The sequence below is a fragment of the Anguilla anguilla genome, chromosome 17 (assembly GCF_013347855.1).
Source record: "Anguilla anguilla isolate fAngAng1 chromosome 17, fAngAng1.pri, whole genome shotgun sequence".
Taxonomy (NCBI): domain Eukaryota; kingdom Metazoa; phylum Chordata; class Actinopteri; order Anguilliformes; family Anguillidae; genus Anguilla; species Anguilla anguilla.
Window position 1 is genome coordinate 30,022,061 of NC_049217.1, and position 15,884 is coordinate 30,037,944.

General features: G+C 46.1%; 2 protein-coding genes across 2 annotated transcripts in view; both read right to left on the reverse strand.

Moving 5' to 3' along the window:
- The window catches only part of maptb (microtubule-associated protein tau b), a 48,157-nt gene extending 45,836 nt beyond the window's left edge, over positions 1-2,321 (reverse strand). Inside the window, exon 1 of the mRNA XM_035397704.1 lies at positions 2,209-2,321. The gene's annotated coding sequence lies outside the window, so the exon portion shown is untranslated. The remainder of the gene's footprint in view (positions 1-2,208) is intronic.
- A 4,045-nt stretch (positions 2,322-6,366) lies between these two features.
- Positions 6,367-13,547, reverse strand: myl4 (myosin, light chain 4, alkali; atrial, embryonic). The gene is made up of 7 exons (XM_035397702.1): positions 13,356-13,547; positions 10,297-10,324; positions 9,605-9,754; positions 8,915-9,088; positions 7,847-7,924; positions 6,515-6,551; positions 6,367-6,419 (listed from the first exon to the last, which is right to left on the reverse strand). Exons 1-6 carry the CDS (start codon positions 13,458-13,460, stop codon positions 6,523-6,525), a joined length of 564 nt encoding a protein of 187 aa, XP_035253593.1. The 5' UTR covers positions 13,461-13,547; the 3' UTR covers positions 6,367-6,419; positions 6,515-6,522.
- Positions 13,548-15,884: the final 2,337 nt, after the last annotated feature.

Below are 15,884 nucleotides of genomic sequence, written 5' to 3' on the forward strand. Positions count from 1 at the left end.
CTCAGTAGCAAGTACTTCAAAACAGATATACCACAAGGCACCCAGAAAGAGAAAGTAAGACATTGTTTGCATGTTTAGCGTACCGCATTTGATCCTGTCTTAGGCTACTCCGTCGAAATTTAACAGTTTTAATATAAGACTTAGCCGCATGTTCCAAAGAGCGCGTCAGCGAGATGGAAGTGGACAGCCTACATTGTGAACGGAAAGATGGAGGAGTGGCAGTTGGCACTTGCGACCATAATTCTAAGAATTTCAAGTTTTTGTTTCGATTTATCGACGACATCGACACACATCGACACATTTTTTTTTTTAATTTAAACAATAAAGTCTAATCTTCAGTTCAAATCGTCGTTGCCGTTTGTCGGCGTGACCAAGCATCACGCGTGCACATCCGCCGTGGCATGCACCGACTACAACAGGTCTCCTTTAAGACAGCTCAGAAAAAGAGGTGTGTCCGCAGCCATGAAGCAGCAAGACAATGATTTCGGGGGAAAAATCACAGAGATGTAGCAAATAAACTATCGGTTTTACACAAACACCACATATAAACATGTAGGCTAAGTAAGGCGAATAGGTTTCCGATTTCGTGAATTTGCTTTTTAAAAAGATTAGTGGGTCATGATTTTTTTAAATGCTGGTTCATGTCAAGCTAAAGGATTTTCAGTAGCCAGCTGGACACAAAAACGCATATCACGTTGAACTGAACAAGCATTGTCTATTGAAACGATACAGATCCAACCTTTTCACAGTGATCCATCAAAGCGGAGGGAAATGCCTTAATACTAACAACCAACTTGTTTCCTCTTTCTTGCACGTAGAACCTCACAACCATATGCCGAAACAATGTGACAGAGAAGCTGACAATTAGTATATCATAGCAACAGCCCCAATGCAATTCCTTTTGGTCCCCAATGAGAAAACGACGTCTCGTGAGAAATAGCCTAAAAAGGGATGCCTTCTTCTACTTCTGGGATATTTCTTAGCCTAAATCTTCAATCTTGTCTTCGCAAATGTTCGGTTTGCATAGAAAAACGCAAACATTAACTTAGGCTACTGGTCTGCTGCACATACGTGACACTTAAACTAGTTAAAATGGAAGCGAAAAAAAGAAACGGTGGCTTCAGAAATGCACATAGGTGTAGCCCACGGCTACAACAAGGAGGAGCTGTTGTAGTTCGCATCAGCACCATTCTACGCGGAAAGCAAAACGGAGAAAATACTCATTTTAACACCATGTTGAACCTAGCCTCTAAGAACCACGCGATTCCATTAAAACACAAAGAATGGGGGAAAACAGCTTGAAAGCAAGGCCTATCAGAAATAAAACACTATGAGAAGAGACCCCACAAAGGACGAGTGTGGTGAAACAGTTATCTTGCTATGGAAATGCGCTCCGACTCGCACTTGTGTCCCCCAACAAAGACAAGCAAATGGTGGCCGCATTTCTTCTTTCCGTTCTTCCTCGCTGTCTGTGCTCTGGACGCTTCACAATTAGATTGTAGTCGTTCGTAGAATTATGCAAATGTATGCGCATATAAATGTAGACGAAGCTTTGACAAAGAATCAATCATGTCGTACAAAAATACACGCACGAAATAACTTCAATGACACAGAATCGGTCACTGGAAAAGCTTAATCCTAGCAAGCAAGCGAGCTAGCTTGCGAGTTCGAAAGTTAAAAAGCTCTTTAAATTTGAGCAGCATGACTAAAATCATATGCCAGAGTCGAATATCTACCAAAGCGGTTAAATCAGAACGGAAAATTAAGCTTATCGGGTCGCTTTAGAGACCGGTCATGTCTGAAAATGAACGGTTCGGATCCTCCCATTTGCGAGCTACTGCCTCGAAACAGCGAATAGAGTTTATGTAGGCTAACATGCAAAAAGAACGGTGTACCATTTTTTATTATACTTATTTATTTTATTGCCAGTTTCAGTCTTGCTTTCGCACAAGGAGTTTAATTGTCAAATCGAAAGCTAACGTGATGGGCAGGCCGAGCCTCTCCCACTAAACTGAGGAAAATCGGCTACTAAGGCGTACTGTGGCTATCATGACATGCCTGAATGTTAAATATTTGTTCCTACAAAATTACGAAATCGAAACGCCTAACACCTCTCTATCTCGTGACAACGTGTTACGATTTAGGCAAAGATCAAGCGGGATTGATATTCATTTATCATCAACGATAAAAGAAATTAGCGCAATTTACCTGTGTGGCAGACTGTGTTATTGTCTCTTCAACTGCATTCACCCACTGAGGAACCGATCGAGCAGTGCAGTTCGTTTGGTGTCCTGCCGTGAGGAGGGGGCGCTCGAGAACAGGGAAAGAAAAGTGAAAGTGTCAGAAATCCTAACGTCTTATGATTTTTGCCGTTTTTAACACAAAATCCCGTCGCAATAATTAGACAGCGCCCTTCATAAAAATTAATCTAACAACGGTTCGTAGGTTAAACTTGTAATTTTGTCGTAGAGATGACGAAGGGGGATGATGAAGTTTGACAGCATATGACAGCCTACTCAGTTGTAGGACGAGACTTGTAAATTCAAATATATAGCCTAGGCCAACTCATTTATTTTTTTTATTAACTATACGTGATTTCCATAGATTGTATTCCATTCATAAAACGATTGGATTTCGATACACTAAATCTACATTACATTACATTATATTACATTTATTTGGCAGACACTCTTATCCAAAGCGACGTACAAAAAGTGCATTTCATGGTCATAGACAACTACTAAACACAGGTTCGATAAGGTACAATACTTATTTTGTACAGCTATTTCTAGCCAAGAACACAGTTTAGTTCACACAGTGAACACTATTCTCCTAACCTCTGCAAAGCCAACTAGGCAGAAGAATAAGCGACAGTATTAGGACAAATACAAATTACCAAAAAGTGCTGGGATGGGGCACCATGTAACAAGTGTCATAAAGGGGGGGGGGGCGTGGTGGTAGTTAGTCTAGGTATAGTCTGAAGAGATGAGTCTTCAGGCCACGGCGGAAGATGGGTAGTGAGGGGGAGGTTCGGAGAGGGACGGGGAGTTCGTTCCACCACTGGGGAGCTAGGGTGGAGAAGCTCTGTGATCCCTTTGGGCGGGTGGGAGGGGTTACAAGGCGCCCTGCTGCCGCAGAGCGGCAGAGCGCAGAGCAGAGTGGTTGAGCAGGCACATAGGATTGAATCATGTCCTGCAAGTAGATGGGGGCTGTCCTGTCGGCTGCAGTGTAGGCAAGGGTCAGGGCTTTGAACCGGATCCTGGCAGCGACCGGTAGCCAGTGGAGTGATCGCAGCAGAGGAGTGACGTGGGAGAATTTGGGAAGGTTGTAGATGAGTCGGGCAGCGGCATTCTGAATCATCTGTAATGGCTGTATGGCACAAGCTGGCAGGCTTGCAAGGAGAGAGTTGCAGTAATCAAGGCGAGAGGTCACCGTAGCCTGGACGAGCAGCTGGGTAGAGTGCGTTGTCAGGTATGGTCGAATCCTTCTGATGTTGTACAGAAGGAATCTGCAGGACCGTGATGTTGCCTTGATGTGCTCCTTGAGGTCCAGTTGGTCATCCCCCAAGGACCACCCCCAAGCTCTTGGCAGAGTGAGAGGCACTGGTTCTAAACATTTTTGGTTCTAAACATTTTTAAACAATCAGTAGAACTTGGCTGACCGCATGTTTCTTTGCAAAGAAGAGAGGATGTCAGCGTTATCGCCTTCTCTTGACAGGAGTGTGATTTGTTGATGCTATTTTTGATCCTAAGTGATTTTCGCAACGTAAATATTAATACTTCTGCTGAAATGTAACTTTTAAAAAAAAGTATTGATCTTCTGTGACAGTTATCCGATAGATGTAGTGCACATTAATTAATCATAAAATCAATAGGATGGCCCAGACAGATGAGTAGCCTACCTAGTGCAGCTTTGTGTGTGCAAGTAACTTGGCTATCTAATTCGTTGTTGTTCATAATGCCATATTGTGGCACAGTATAGAGAGATGGAGAGAGTGCCTGTCATTGTGCAGTACTGGTTTGCAGTGATCAAACAGGGTTCCCACTCGTCCTGGAAAACTTTGAAAACCTGGAAATGTATCGACTAGTTTTCCAGTCATGGAAAACACCTGGAAAATGAGAAAATTTACAAAATGTCCTGGAAATATTTGTGAGGTCCTGGACAATTGTAGGCTAGGCTATAAGTCAAGCTATTAAACAGCATATTTAGAGCTGAGATTGCATTTTTTTCCTGTATTTTTCTCCGCTTTTCTCATTTTTATAAGCTGCTGAGAATACACAGCAGCACATAGTTTTGAATTTTGAATGGTTATGGTACTTGCACATATAAGTGCTGGGTTGAGGTACATGCAACAAGAAAGTGGCACAGGAGGTAGGTGTGTTGCATGAAAGTGCTATAGGAACAAAGTAGAGGGATTTAAGTGATGGAAAACGATCCCGGATTGGGAGTGCCCTGCAGAGTGGTAATAGTTAGTTAGTCCAGGCACAGACTGAAGAGATGAGTCTTGGTAAATGGTAAATGGACTGCATTTATATAGCGCTTTTATCCAAAGCGCTTTACAATTGATGCCTCTCATTCGCCAGAGCAGTTAGGGATTAGGTGTCTTGCTCAAGGACACTTCGACACGCCCAGGGCGGGGTTTTGAACCAGCAACCCTCCGACTGCCAGACAATCGGTCTTACCTCCTGAGCTATGTCGCCCCTACCTTATTCAGACCATGGCAGAATAAGTGGGTATAGATCATGGGTGGATGGAAGAAGCCAGGCTGAGGCAGCTATTACTTGGTTTGCCGGATGGATATCCGTAGTTTTAAAAGATTCTAGAGCATACCACGTGTTCTTTTGTGCATCTTGATCAGTTGGTGTGAAGAAGTAAATATACTTTAAAAAACTGGTTACCGAAGGGTTCGTAGATGCCATTAAATTTGTTACTGTTTGTATGTTATTGCCGTTGCTTGGTTATTGGTGTTGTATGTGTCCGTTTTCAGCTTTTTGGGTCAGAATTACAGAATGTTGACTGGCTTGAGGGCAATGGAACTTTGAAACACACGTATTGCTAATCTGGTTGTTGGCCAGAGGGTGGCAGCATTTCACAGTTTTAGAACGTCTGTACTGCATTTGGTATTGTACTTACTGACTTTTATTTCAGAAAAAGATAATGAGTGTGTATTGGAAGTGCCGTTTTTGTGCTTCGCATCTGATACGTGTCTGTATGTAATGTTTACGTTCAGCAGTGTGCTTTTCCGTTTCTGTGTTTTTGGATATTGTACTGGCAGCCCAACATCAAACTTCATCCCGAAAAGTGTGTCCTACCGTAACATAACATCAGTGGTGCAGAGGCTCACTCAGAACTAGGGCTGTCGCTAGTGGTCATGATGATTCTAGACACAAGGACATGCATACACGCGCACACACACACACAGTCACACGCATCCACATACACAAATACAGACACACACACACACACGCTTATCATGAATAAAGCATATTCCGATCAAGCTCTGTCCTTATGTCCTTTGGTCCCATTTCAAGCATCCTCTTCGGGACATGTTATATAAAAGTTACTGAGCAGTATAATCAGCTCTCTTTGGAGTACCTCACTATCTGTGAGTACACGTGATTCTGTTATCATTTCCCACAATACCTAGCGCTGTGTACTACATGTCACTGAACAGTAGAAAAACAGTGGAATTAACTACTGTCCCCCCCCCCCCCCATTTAAACCAATAATACGTCAATAAAACAACTCTGGCAGACAGTCACAGGTTGATATTTTCTCTGTGTTGTTCACAAGGATGTGACTCCCTGCATTAAGAGGTTCCAAGAATATACGCGTGACACGTCATGGCGACTGCGCCATGGAGACTGCACCATGGCGACAGCGCCGTGGAGACTGCCCCGGGGTGTAATTGCACCTCGGCAACTCTAGGAATCCCCGACGCTCTCGCTCTGCAGCGCCCCCTGGTGTATCTAAAACTCCAAAGAGGCAACTGAACTCACATCCTAGTGCACAGGGCTCTACGGATTCCTCTCGACCACAGCATCGCCTTGCAGGCAAGTTTCTGGTACTAAATTAGCGACTTGTGTGTGGCAGAGTGAATTTCTCAGAGGGAGGGCAAGGGCTCTTGGTTAACCATTTTATTTTGTTAGTTCAAAATGAGACACCAATAAATTAGAAAAAAAAGAATACAGCTTCAGGTCGCAGAACTCCCGGAGAGGGACTGCATGGGGACGCAAGGGCATGTTCCACACAACAGCTTGTCGCTTTGCTTCATGGAGAACGGGACGAAGGTGGATGTCGCTGGGTCTTGATAAAAGGGGGTGTTGTAAACTTTAGAGTCAGGGTGGGGGGCAGGGCCAGGGCAGTGGGGGGGGGGGGGGGGGGGGGTGGAGATGCACATTCATCCCAAATCCATGACGCTGAAAGAGAGAGAGGAAGGAATATTTGGTTTTTAACCCAAACACGGGGGATCCTCCGTGATCTTTAACAGGGGGATGATGAAAGACGCACTCACTTGTGTGTTCAGCCGGACATGATGTGCTTGACGAAAGCTGGGAAACAACCAGAAACACGATAACGTTAACAGTGGGGTGTGTGAAGTGAACTAGTGGTCGTTCTGCGGGACATGCAATTTCGCAACACGGACAGTAGAGGGCGACATTTTCCGTATGTTTCATTAATGTGGTCGATTTAATACATTGCGTGAAGAATGAGAAAAGATAAATAAAGAGTGGAATGTAATCTTTAACCCATTCCCTCCCGACGTCCACGGGTACTCCCATCCCTTGTTGCAAATCACAGCACGCCATGTATTCCACAACTTTAAAAAGAACGTAACGTGTGTCATTAATAATGAACACCAGATCCCTGCAACTCATTCAGAATGCTGCAGCTCGTCTGGTTTTCAACCTCCCCAGACACTCCCACGTCACTCCCCTGCTCACTACCCTCCACTGGCTGCCTGTTATAGCTCGCATAAAATTTAAAACATTGGTCCTAGCATACCAGGCAGTCAAGGGATCAGCCCCAGCATACCTCCACAAGATATTCAAACCCTACATGCCAGCCAGATCCCTCCGTTCTGCTACCTCAGGACGCCTGGCACCTCCCCCTCTTCGCACGTGCACTTCCAGAACACGTCTCCTGTCTGTTCTGGCCCCACGATGGTGGAATGACCTCCCCGTGGAGGTCAGAACAGCTGAGACACTGACCCATTTCAAGCGATGACTGAAGACTCACCTCTTCAGGCTGCACCTCTCCCCATCCCTCCCTTCCCCCCTGTAAATGACTAAACTTAGGGTTGTAACTAGGCAGCTGTTTCGTAGGTGACTTAGGTGCATTAACTGTCTTAACTACTGCTTGTATTTTTTCCATAGACTGCGTTGTTGCCGTTCTCGTTGTGTTAGTGTCAATCAGTTTAACCTTCAGGGTCCAAGTTGAACTATGCGGTTGTTCCCTGCACTTGGACCGGTACTTCTCTCTAGGGGTTTCGTCATACTTGTTCCTGGTTATGGTTATACACTTTGTTGTACGTCGCTCTGGATAAGAGCGTCTGCCAAATGCCTATAATGTAATGTAATGTAATGCAGGGGTGTAGCACAAAATTCTGGGCCCTATACATAAGCAGTCTCTGTGGGCCCCCTTCCCCTCTTGATCCATGTCTCTCACGCATCATTCCAGGCTTTTCGAGGGCCCTCCCCCCATTCGGGCCCTGGGTAGTCAGTCCCACTTTTCCCCCCCACTACGGCACCCCTGATGAAGAGGCCGGTACATTAGTTAATACATTGACCGAATTAATAATAAAGAGGTGGGGGTTAGATCGGTAAACTTGCGAAATGTTCCTCACCTTCATAGTTGATGAAGCCGTTGCTGTCTTCTTGTCCCACGAATAGCTGCTCCACTTCTTTCTCCCCCATTTTCTCTCCTGCGGGGGAAGCAGATAACCATGTCGTAACCCTGAATCACAGGCACACACATGCTCTGGAATACCATTACATCACATTACATTACATTACAGGCATTTAGCAGACACTCTTATCCAGAGCGACTTAGACAGCTGTTTACACAGCGTTTGCATTACATCCATTTATTCAGCTGGATATGTACTGAAGCAGTGCAGGTCAGGTACCTTGCTCAAGGGCACAGCGGCAGTGTTCTACCCGGGAATTGAACCTGCAACCTTTCGGTTACAAGATCAGTTCCTTACCAATTATACTACATTGCCGCCCCATATACCACCTTAAATGTGCTGCGTGGAGAATCCATCCACAAATAAAGACGGGAAAATGTTTTTAATGAGTCTTCCGTAGGCATGACAACCTCTCTCCAAATGTTTTCATCATTATAATGAGTTTTTTTTTTCTTTTTTTTGGGCGTGAACGCATTTGAAGCAAAGTGGTCGCGTCATTGGCAGAAGTTGCTTAAATTTTATCCTTGTCTGTAAAATTTCCTGGATGTTTCGTAATCGTGGGGTTGCTGAGCAACAACCGGTTGAGGAAAACATGGAGCCGTGGCGTTGGGCCGTCCAACCATAAACTGTAAAACCCTTCAGGAATTAATTTATTTTCCAGACGTTTTAATGGAGGGACCTTTGTGTGCTAATGGTAAATGGACTGCATTTATATAGCGCTTTTATCCAAAGCACTTTACAATTGATGCCTCTCATTCGCCAGAGCAATTAGGGGTTAGGTGTCTTGCTCAGGGACACTTCGACATGCCCAGGGCGGGGGATCGAACCGGCAACCCTCTGACTGCCAGACAACCGCTCTTACCTCCTGAGCTATGTGGCCCCTATAAGCCCACCTTCGTGTACTAAGTCGGTGAAGCCAGTTTTGTATGCGCAAACTTTATTTGGGGCCGGAGAGAAGCTCGAGGTTTTTGCGTTGGGGGGGTGGGGGGGGGGGGGCGGGCTCACCCAGGGTGCTGAGCACGTGGCGCAGCTCCGCCCCCATGACGGTGCCGTTGCCCTCCTTGTCGAAGACGCGGAGGCCCTCCACGAAGTCCTCCATGGTGCCCTGGTCCTTGGACTTGGAGATGTGCTGGAGCATGGGCAGGAAGGTCTCGAAGTCGATCAGTTTGGTGTTCATATCTGCACCGGGGGGGGCGGGGAGCGAGAGGTCAGATGGGGGGGGGGGGAGTGCATCTTCGACGTGCAAGCAAACTGTAGCATTTGAGCCAAAGTGCAGAAACTGCTGGAGGGGACCTCACAATGGTGGCTGAGTATGAACACACAGACCTGGTTTTATTGCTATTAAAAGAGTGGCTATGAGAGCCTTAACATGACATTACAGGCATTACGCAGAATTACACAGCTTTTTACAATCCTTTTACATAGCACTTCCACTGCATCCATTTATGCAGCTGGATATATACTGAAGCAGTGCAGGTTAAGTACCTTGCTCAAGGGTGCAACAGCAGTGTCCTACTCGGGAACTGAACCTGTGACTTTTAGCTTACAAGCCCAGTTCCAAAACGATCATACTAGCAGGTGTGTAGAAAGCATGAGATCAGCTCTCTCTGCTCGGGGAAGGCTGGCCCTCTCCCTCCATAGCTCATAGTCCAGTCAGGGTTCAGTAGAGGACCGTGTTAATCGGGCGCTACCCACCCTCAGGTTTGGGTTTTCCTAGAACCCTCATGACCTCGGCGTTGGTGGGGTTCTGACCCAGGGCCCGGATGACGTCCCCGCACTGGGCGTAGGTGATCTTCATCTCACCCGCGGGAGTCTGGTCGAACAGCATGAAGGCCTCCTTAAACTCTGTGAGGACGGAAGGCAGGGCAGACGTGAGCACTGAAGGTCTGACTGTAGGGCGGCCATTTTGAGTGCAGACGTGAGCACTGGTTGACTGACTGTACGGCGGCCATTTTGTAGAATGCACTTTTTACAGAGACATTGTCCTGGATTCAATCAACACTGGCCCATAACTTTGGCTAATTAACAGCGAAACAGATCTGAGTCGATCTGAGTTTTCAAAGAAAAGGTGTAATGATTGCGTTTCATTGTGAGTCAAAGTCAAGGCCAGATATTGATTGAATACAGGCCACTGTCATAAAGACACTTTACAAGGGAAGGCTATTAAATATACTGCATACCTGTAATATATTTACAGTATATATATATATATATACAATCTTATCATATTTGATTTCTGTTCTAAATGGTTATTGATAAAACAATGAAATCCAATGCTGTTATAGCCCATTTTATTTCTCCGTTCATCATTTGCTGTTAGAACACATACAGTATGAAACATAATGACCGTTAACTATGTGATGTGATTTGTGAGCTTGTTAACTTACCTTCAATCTGGTCTGATGAGAACTCAATCTGTAATAAAAATGGAATATCATTTAAAATCTGAAATCAATATTCAGTGGAATTCTGTTATGCAAGCAAATAAAGTAAGCAGGGAAGTTACATTTCTTCACACGAAATTTCATTGGTTGCATACGGTATATCCAGAAAATGTGTGTGTGTGTGTGTGTTTGGGGGTTCGGTTGTGGAGGTGTGTCTGTGTGATTTAAAAGAACCCCTCTTTACCAATCAGGGATCTTTCTAGTGCACGAGGTGTCAAACTCCAGTCCTGGAGGGTCGCAATGTCTGCAGGTATTTTGTGGTTTCCTCAAATGAAACCTCTTGACATAGAAATATCTGGATGGAAGTTTCTTTTGCTTCTGATAGTGTTCACATGTTGTAGAACAGCTACAGTGTACATTACATCACATCGCCAACGGCCTGCTTCTGAGAGATAACAAAATGTCTCAAAAAGTCTCAGTAGCACACAAAGAGTTGTGGAATAGCTACACAGCTTATTTTTTAGGGCCTTAAGAGGAAAGGGATGTTTTCAAGTTGAGTTTTCAAGGTCAGATGAAAACGGGGGGGGGGCCTCTTATAACCCACCCCCCCCCCCCCCCCCCCCCAAAAAAAAGAGGCCCTAAAATAACAGTCCCCAGTGTTTTGCGGGGAATTCGGTTGTAACCGTATCTGTTCCCTACTGCCCCCGGTGGACGAAATCGAAGCTAATTTGGGAATAATTGGAATGTGAAGCGTCAGTTAAGCGGATTGGCTCAGCGCTGGCTGGCGGGAGCAGCCAATCAGCAGAGGCCAGGGCCGCACACCTGTCTGCAGACTGCAGGCCCTTACACTGCAAACCTGTCACCCTCTTACTCTCTGGGGTGCTATCCTTCACTCGATGATGAGCCAAGATTGATTTTGTGGTGCTATCTTTGTATGTATGTTATTTCCGCGTCCCATTACTTTTAAATGGAGGCCACTATAATACCAGTACCGAGAGCCACTAGGCTCATAGTACTTTACTTTTAACACAAGCACCGCCGCAGTGTGTAGCCGTAGATATGGCATGGACACGATGGGCCAAACCTGACATAAAGCAACTTCACACTTATTTTCTGAAACTGATTTTTCAGCCTCTTAAGGAGGCCCACCACAGTGTTCTTTAGTCACGGTTCCCCAAACACCAGTCTATGGACCAGCGCCGGTCCCTTGCAGTTACCGTTAGTCATAATTAAATGCATGATGTTGTTGACCATACAATGTGTGATGGTCTTTGAGACTTGGAATTACTGGTCCACAGGGTGGAAGTTTGTGAAACCACTGTCCTAAAGGTTACTGGTTTTGTGTTGTCCACACATGTCTGAGATGCTGCAATCTGAAACAATTTAGGAATCATTGGGTCACATTGCTTTGGAATACAGCTAGTTTAATTTGTGTGAGCTAAGATAGCCAATATTGTTTCATGTCATTTTGATATCAGTACTTTTAATGGCAGGCCTAGATTTGAATGAATGACTTATAGAAAGGGCTTTGTATGTGTGAGTAACTGGGCATTTTTGTACGTTGAAAACATGTTTTTCATTAGATGTAATGTAATACCCTGAGCCTCTTCTACCTCAGCTACCTCTACCCTAGCCTCAGCCTACCTCACTGTACCATGCCACACAAGACGTTGGTGCAGTGCTGTGTATATTAAAGCAAACAGTGCTTCTGTGTGTTTGCGCTGGTGTGTGTGTGTGTGTGTCTGTGTGTGTGTGTGTGTGTTTCGATAACCCCATGCTTGCCATGTACAAAGGATACCACAGAGAAACTCCAGATCACTAGTTATGAACTAAGAGAGGTCATTACAGATCACCGGCTACAGCAAGCCCAGAGAGAGGTCATTACAGATCTCTGGCTACAGCAAGCCCAGAGAGAGGTCATTACAGATCACCAGCTACAGCAAGCCCAGAGAGAGGTCATTACAGATCACCAGCTACAGCAAGCCCAGAGAGAGGTCATTACAGATCACCAGCTACAGCAAGCCCAGAGAGAGGTCATTACAGATCACCAGCTACAGCAAGCCCAGAGAGAGGTCATTACAGTTCACTGCCTTCAGCAAGCCCAGAGAGAGGTCATTACAGATCACCAGCTACAGCAAGCCCAGAGAGAGGTCATTACAGATCTCTGGCTACAGCAAGCCCAGAGAGAGGTCATTACAGATCTCTGGCTACAGCAAGCCCAGAGAGAGGTCATTACAGATCTCTGGCTACAGCAAGCCCAGAGAGAGGTCATTACAGATCACTGCCTACAGCAAGCCCAGAGAGAGGTCATTACAGATCACTGCCTACAGCAGGCCCAGAGAGAGGTCATTACAGATCACCAGCTACAGCAAGCCCAGAGAGAGCTCATTACAGATCACCAGCTACAGCAAGCCCAGAGAGAGGTCATTACAGATCACCAGCTACAGCAAGCCCAGAGAGAGGTCATTACAGATCTCTGGCTACAGCAAGCCCAGAGAGAGGTCATTACAGATCACCGGCTACAGCAAGCCCAGAGAGAGGTCATTACAGATCTCTGGCTACAGCAGGCCCAGAGAGAGGTCATTACAGATCACCGGCTACAGCAAGCCCAGAGAGAGGTCATTACAGATCACCAGCTACAGCAAGCCCAGAGAGAGGTCATTACAGATCACCAGCTACAGCAAGCCCAGAGAGAGGTCATTACAGATCACCAGCTACAGCAAGCCCAGAGAGAGCTCATTACAGATCACCAGCTACAGCAAGCCCAGAGAGAGGTCATTACAGATCTCTGGCTACAGCAAGCCCAGAGAGAGGTCATTACAGATCTCTGGCTACAGCAAGCCCAGAGAGAGGTCATTACAGATCACTGCCTACAGCAAGCCCAGAGAGAGGTCATTACAGATCACTGCCTACAGCAAGCCCAGTGAGAGGTCATTACAGATCACTGCCTTCAGCAAGCCCAGAGAGAGGTCATTACAGATCTCTGCCCACGGTCCATGGTGGGGTCACCCAGGGCTCATACAGATGTCCGGCCACAGCGAGGACACGGGACGGTCACTCACGGTCACGCTTTTGAGGTCGATCTCCGGCTCCTTGGGCGCCTCGGGCTCTGGGGCGGGGGCCGGCTTGGGCGGCTCCTTCTTGGGCTCTGGCTTTTTGGGGGCCATCTCGCAGGCGAAGGGGAGCGTCCGATTTTAAGGGGGGGGCGACGGAACAGAGATGGAGCTGGAGGAAGGTGACAGAGGGCCGAAGCCACTCGCCTGCCGTTATATACCCCGCTCCAGCTCCCAGTCCTGGGGAGACGCTTCGTGGAGGTGGGGGGGGGGGGAGGTGGGGGGGTTGCCTGTCCCAAAGCAACAGGCACCACTTACTATAAAAGGAGAGAAAGCTGAACCCCAATGCACTTTCCAGTCAGACCCCCATCATGGTCAAACCCTGCTCATCACTTCTCCTTCTGGCTAGCTATGTTTCTCCCAAAGGGAATGGTGGGGGGTGGGGGGTTGGGGGGGGGGGGGCAGGTGGTGTTTGGGGTGGTGGAGAGGAGTGGGGCATGAAAATCATTTACTCTTCCCTCATTGGTGGAAGGTACGAATGAGGACCTGACGGGCAGCTGTTGACAGATAAAGGTATGCTCTAATTGGGAAGTCCAGACGATACACAAGGGGACAAGCTGAAGGAGTGGGGTGTGGCAGGGGGATCTTTTTATAGGCCCTTCTGAGGAGCCTTACCCACCCCACCCCTACCCCACTCCCGATAATTCATTCCTTTTAAGAACCAGCATCCGCACCCAGCCTGTCCTTACTTAGCTGGCCATGTCTCTCTGGACCTGCTTGGAATAGTTAGACTTAGGCCATACATCGGTAACATAGCTTCACCAGAGTTTAGCTAAAAGGCCACACATCAGTGATATAGCTTCAACAGAGCTATGCTACAAGTCCACACATCAGTAATATAGCTCAACAGAGCTATGCTACAAGTCCACACATCAGTAATGTAGCTCAACAGAGCTATGCTACAAGTCCACACATCAGTAATATAGCTCAACAGAGCTATGCTACAAGTCCACACATCGGTAATATAGCTCAACAGAGCTATGCTACAAGTCCACACATCAGTAATATAGCTCAACAGAGCTATGCTAAAAGGCCACACATCAGTAATATAGCTTCAACAGAGCTATGCTAAAAGGCCACACATCAGTAATATAGCTCAACAGAGCTATGCTGCAAGTCCACACATCAGTAATATAGCTCAACAGAGCTATGCTACAAGTCCACACATCAGTAGTATAGCTCAACAGAACTATGCTGCAAGTCCACACATCAGTAATATAGCTTCACCAGAGTTTAGCTAAAAGTTTGTACATTAGCAATATATCTTCACAAGAACGTCGCTAAAACTTCATACAGTACATCAGTCTCAGGTGCTGAGGAGGAAGCAGTGTATGAGATGAGGAAGACTTGTAAAGCGCTTGCACAATATTTATGCTCCTGAAACAACCTTTGATCCAGACACTGCTCTAGCCATTCTGCTAGCCCTAGGTGAGATTTCGGACCATTGATGTGGGGGGTGGGGGGGGGGGGGGTGGGGTGGGGGGTTATTCTTTGACATCCCCCCAAACTGGTGGCGACCTTGGTGATGGCCTTCATCACCCTTGGCGACCGCCCTCTGTAGCCTAAGTCTTCTGACAAAGATATACTTGTGATGAATTCAGTGTCATCATACGTGTAACTGAATGTTTTGCCCATTACTTGTGTGCTTTAACTGAGACTGAAACCTAAATTTTTAACCAAATATTAATGGTGAAAAAATTTTTAAATTGCTGTTTTATTGGGTGACCAGTATATTGGATTTTTAAAAAGGAGCACAGAGGCAGGTATTATGAACACAATACTAAGTTTTTCGTTTAAATACGGTCTATGGAATGAGCAAAACCTGGCTTGGACATTTTTAGAAATTTAGAAATCCCACCTGGACGGATAGTTTTGTTCTCAAAATGAAGGAATGTCTGGGGAAAATAATGAAGCTGGTTAGCCTACTGCTGTACAACATCAATACTCACTTCTCTTGTCCAATGTTTAAAAGAAGAACCTATGGTTATTTGAATAATACACAAGTAATTTCAGTATAATGTTAATGTTGCACATGCCCTTGGTGGCATTGTGAGAGTGTGTGAGAAATGCTAGATGTGGCAGATGGCTAAATTAATAAAAAAATACCCTTTGAAGAGTAGGTTTTTTTTGGAATGTGTTCTAAGGCAGTGTTCTGGAACTCCGTTGCTTTCAGTCACCAGCAGTGATTGTGACATCATCATTAGAATGCGCAGTTAAGAGCATTGTAATCACATGTTTGTGATGTCACGCCTTGCAGGGTTAAAGGGTTAAAAGGTTGTGTGCTGCTTGGCTGCGTGTTGGTGAAGGCTAAAAGGCGAGGGCCTTTAAGGACAACTGCTGGCTTTCTAATGCTTTTTTAACCCTAGTCTCCGGCCCGTCATCACTTAGATGCCCTGGGGGGGAGGCCACATGCCCTTTGGAGGAGTGGTGAAGACAGTTTAACCCCCGGCTCCCCCCCCCCCCCCCCACCACCCTCCG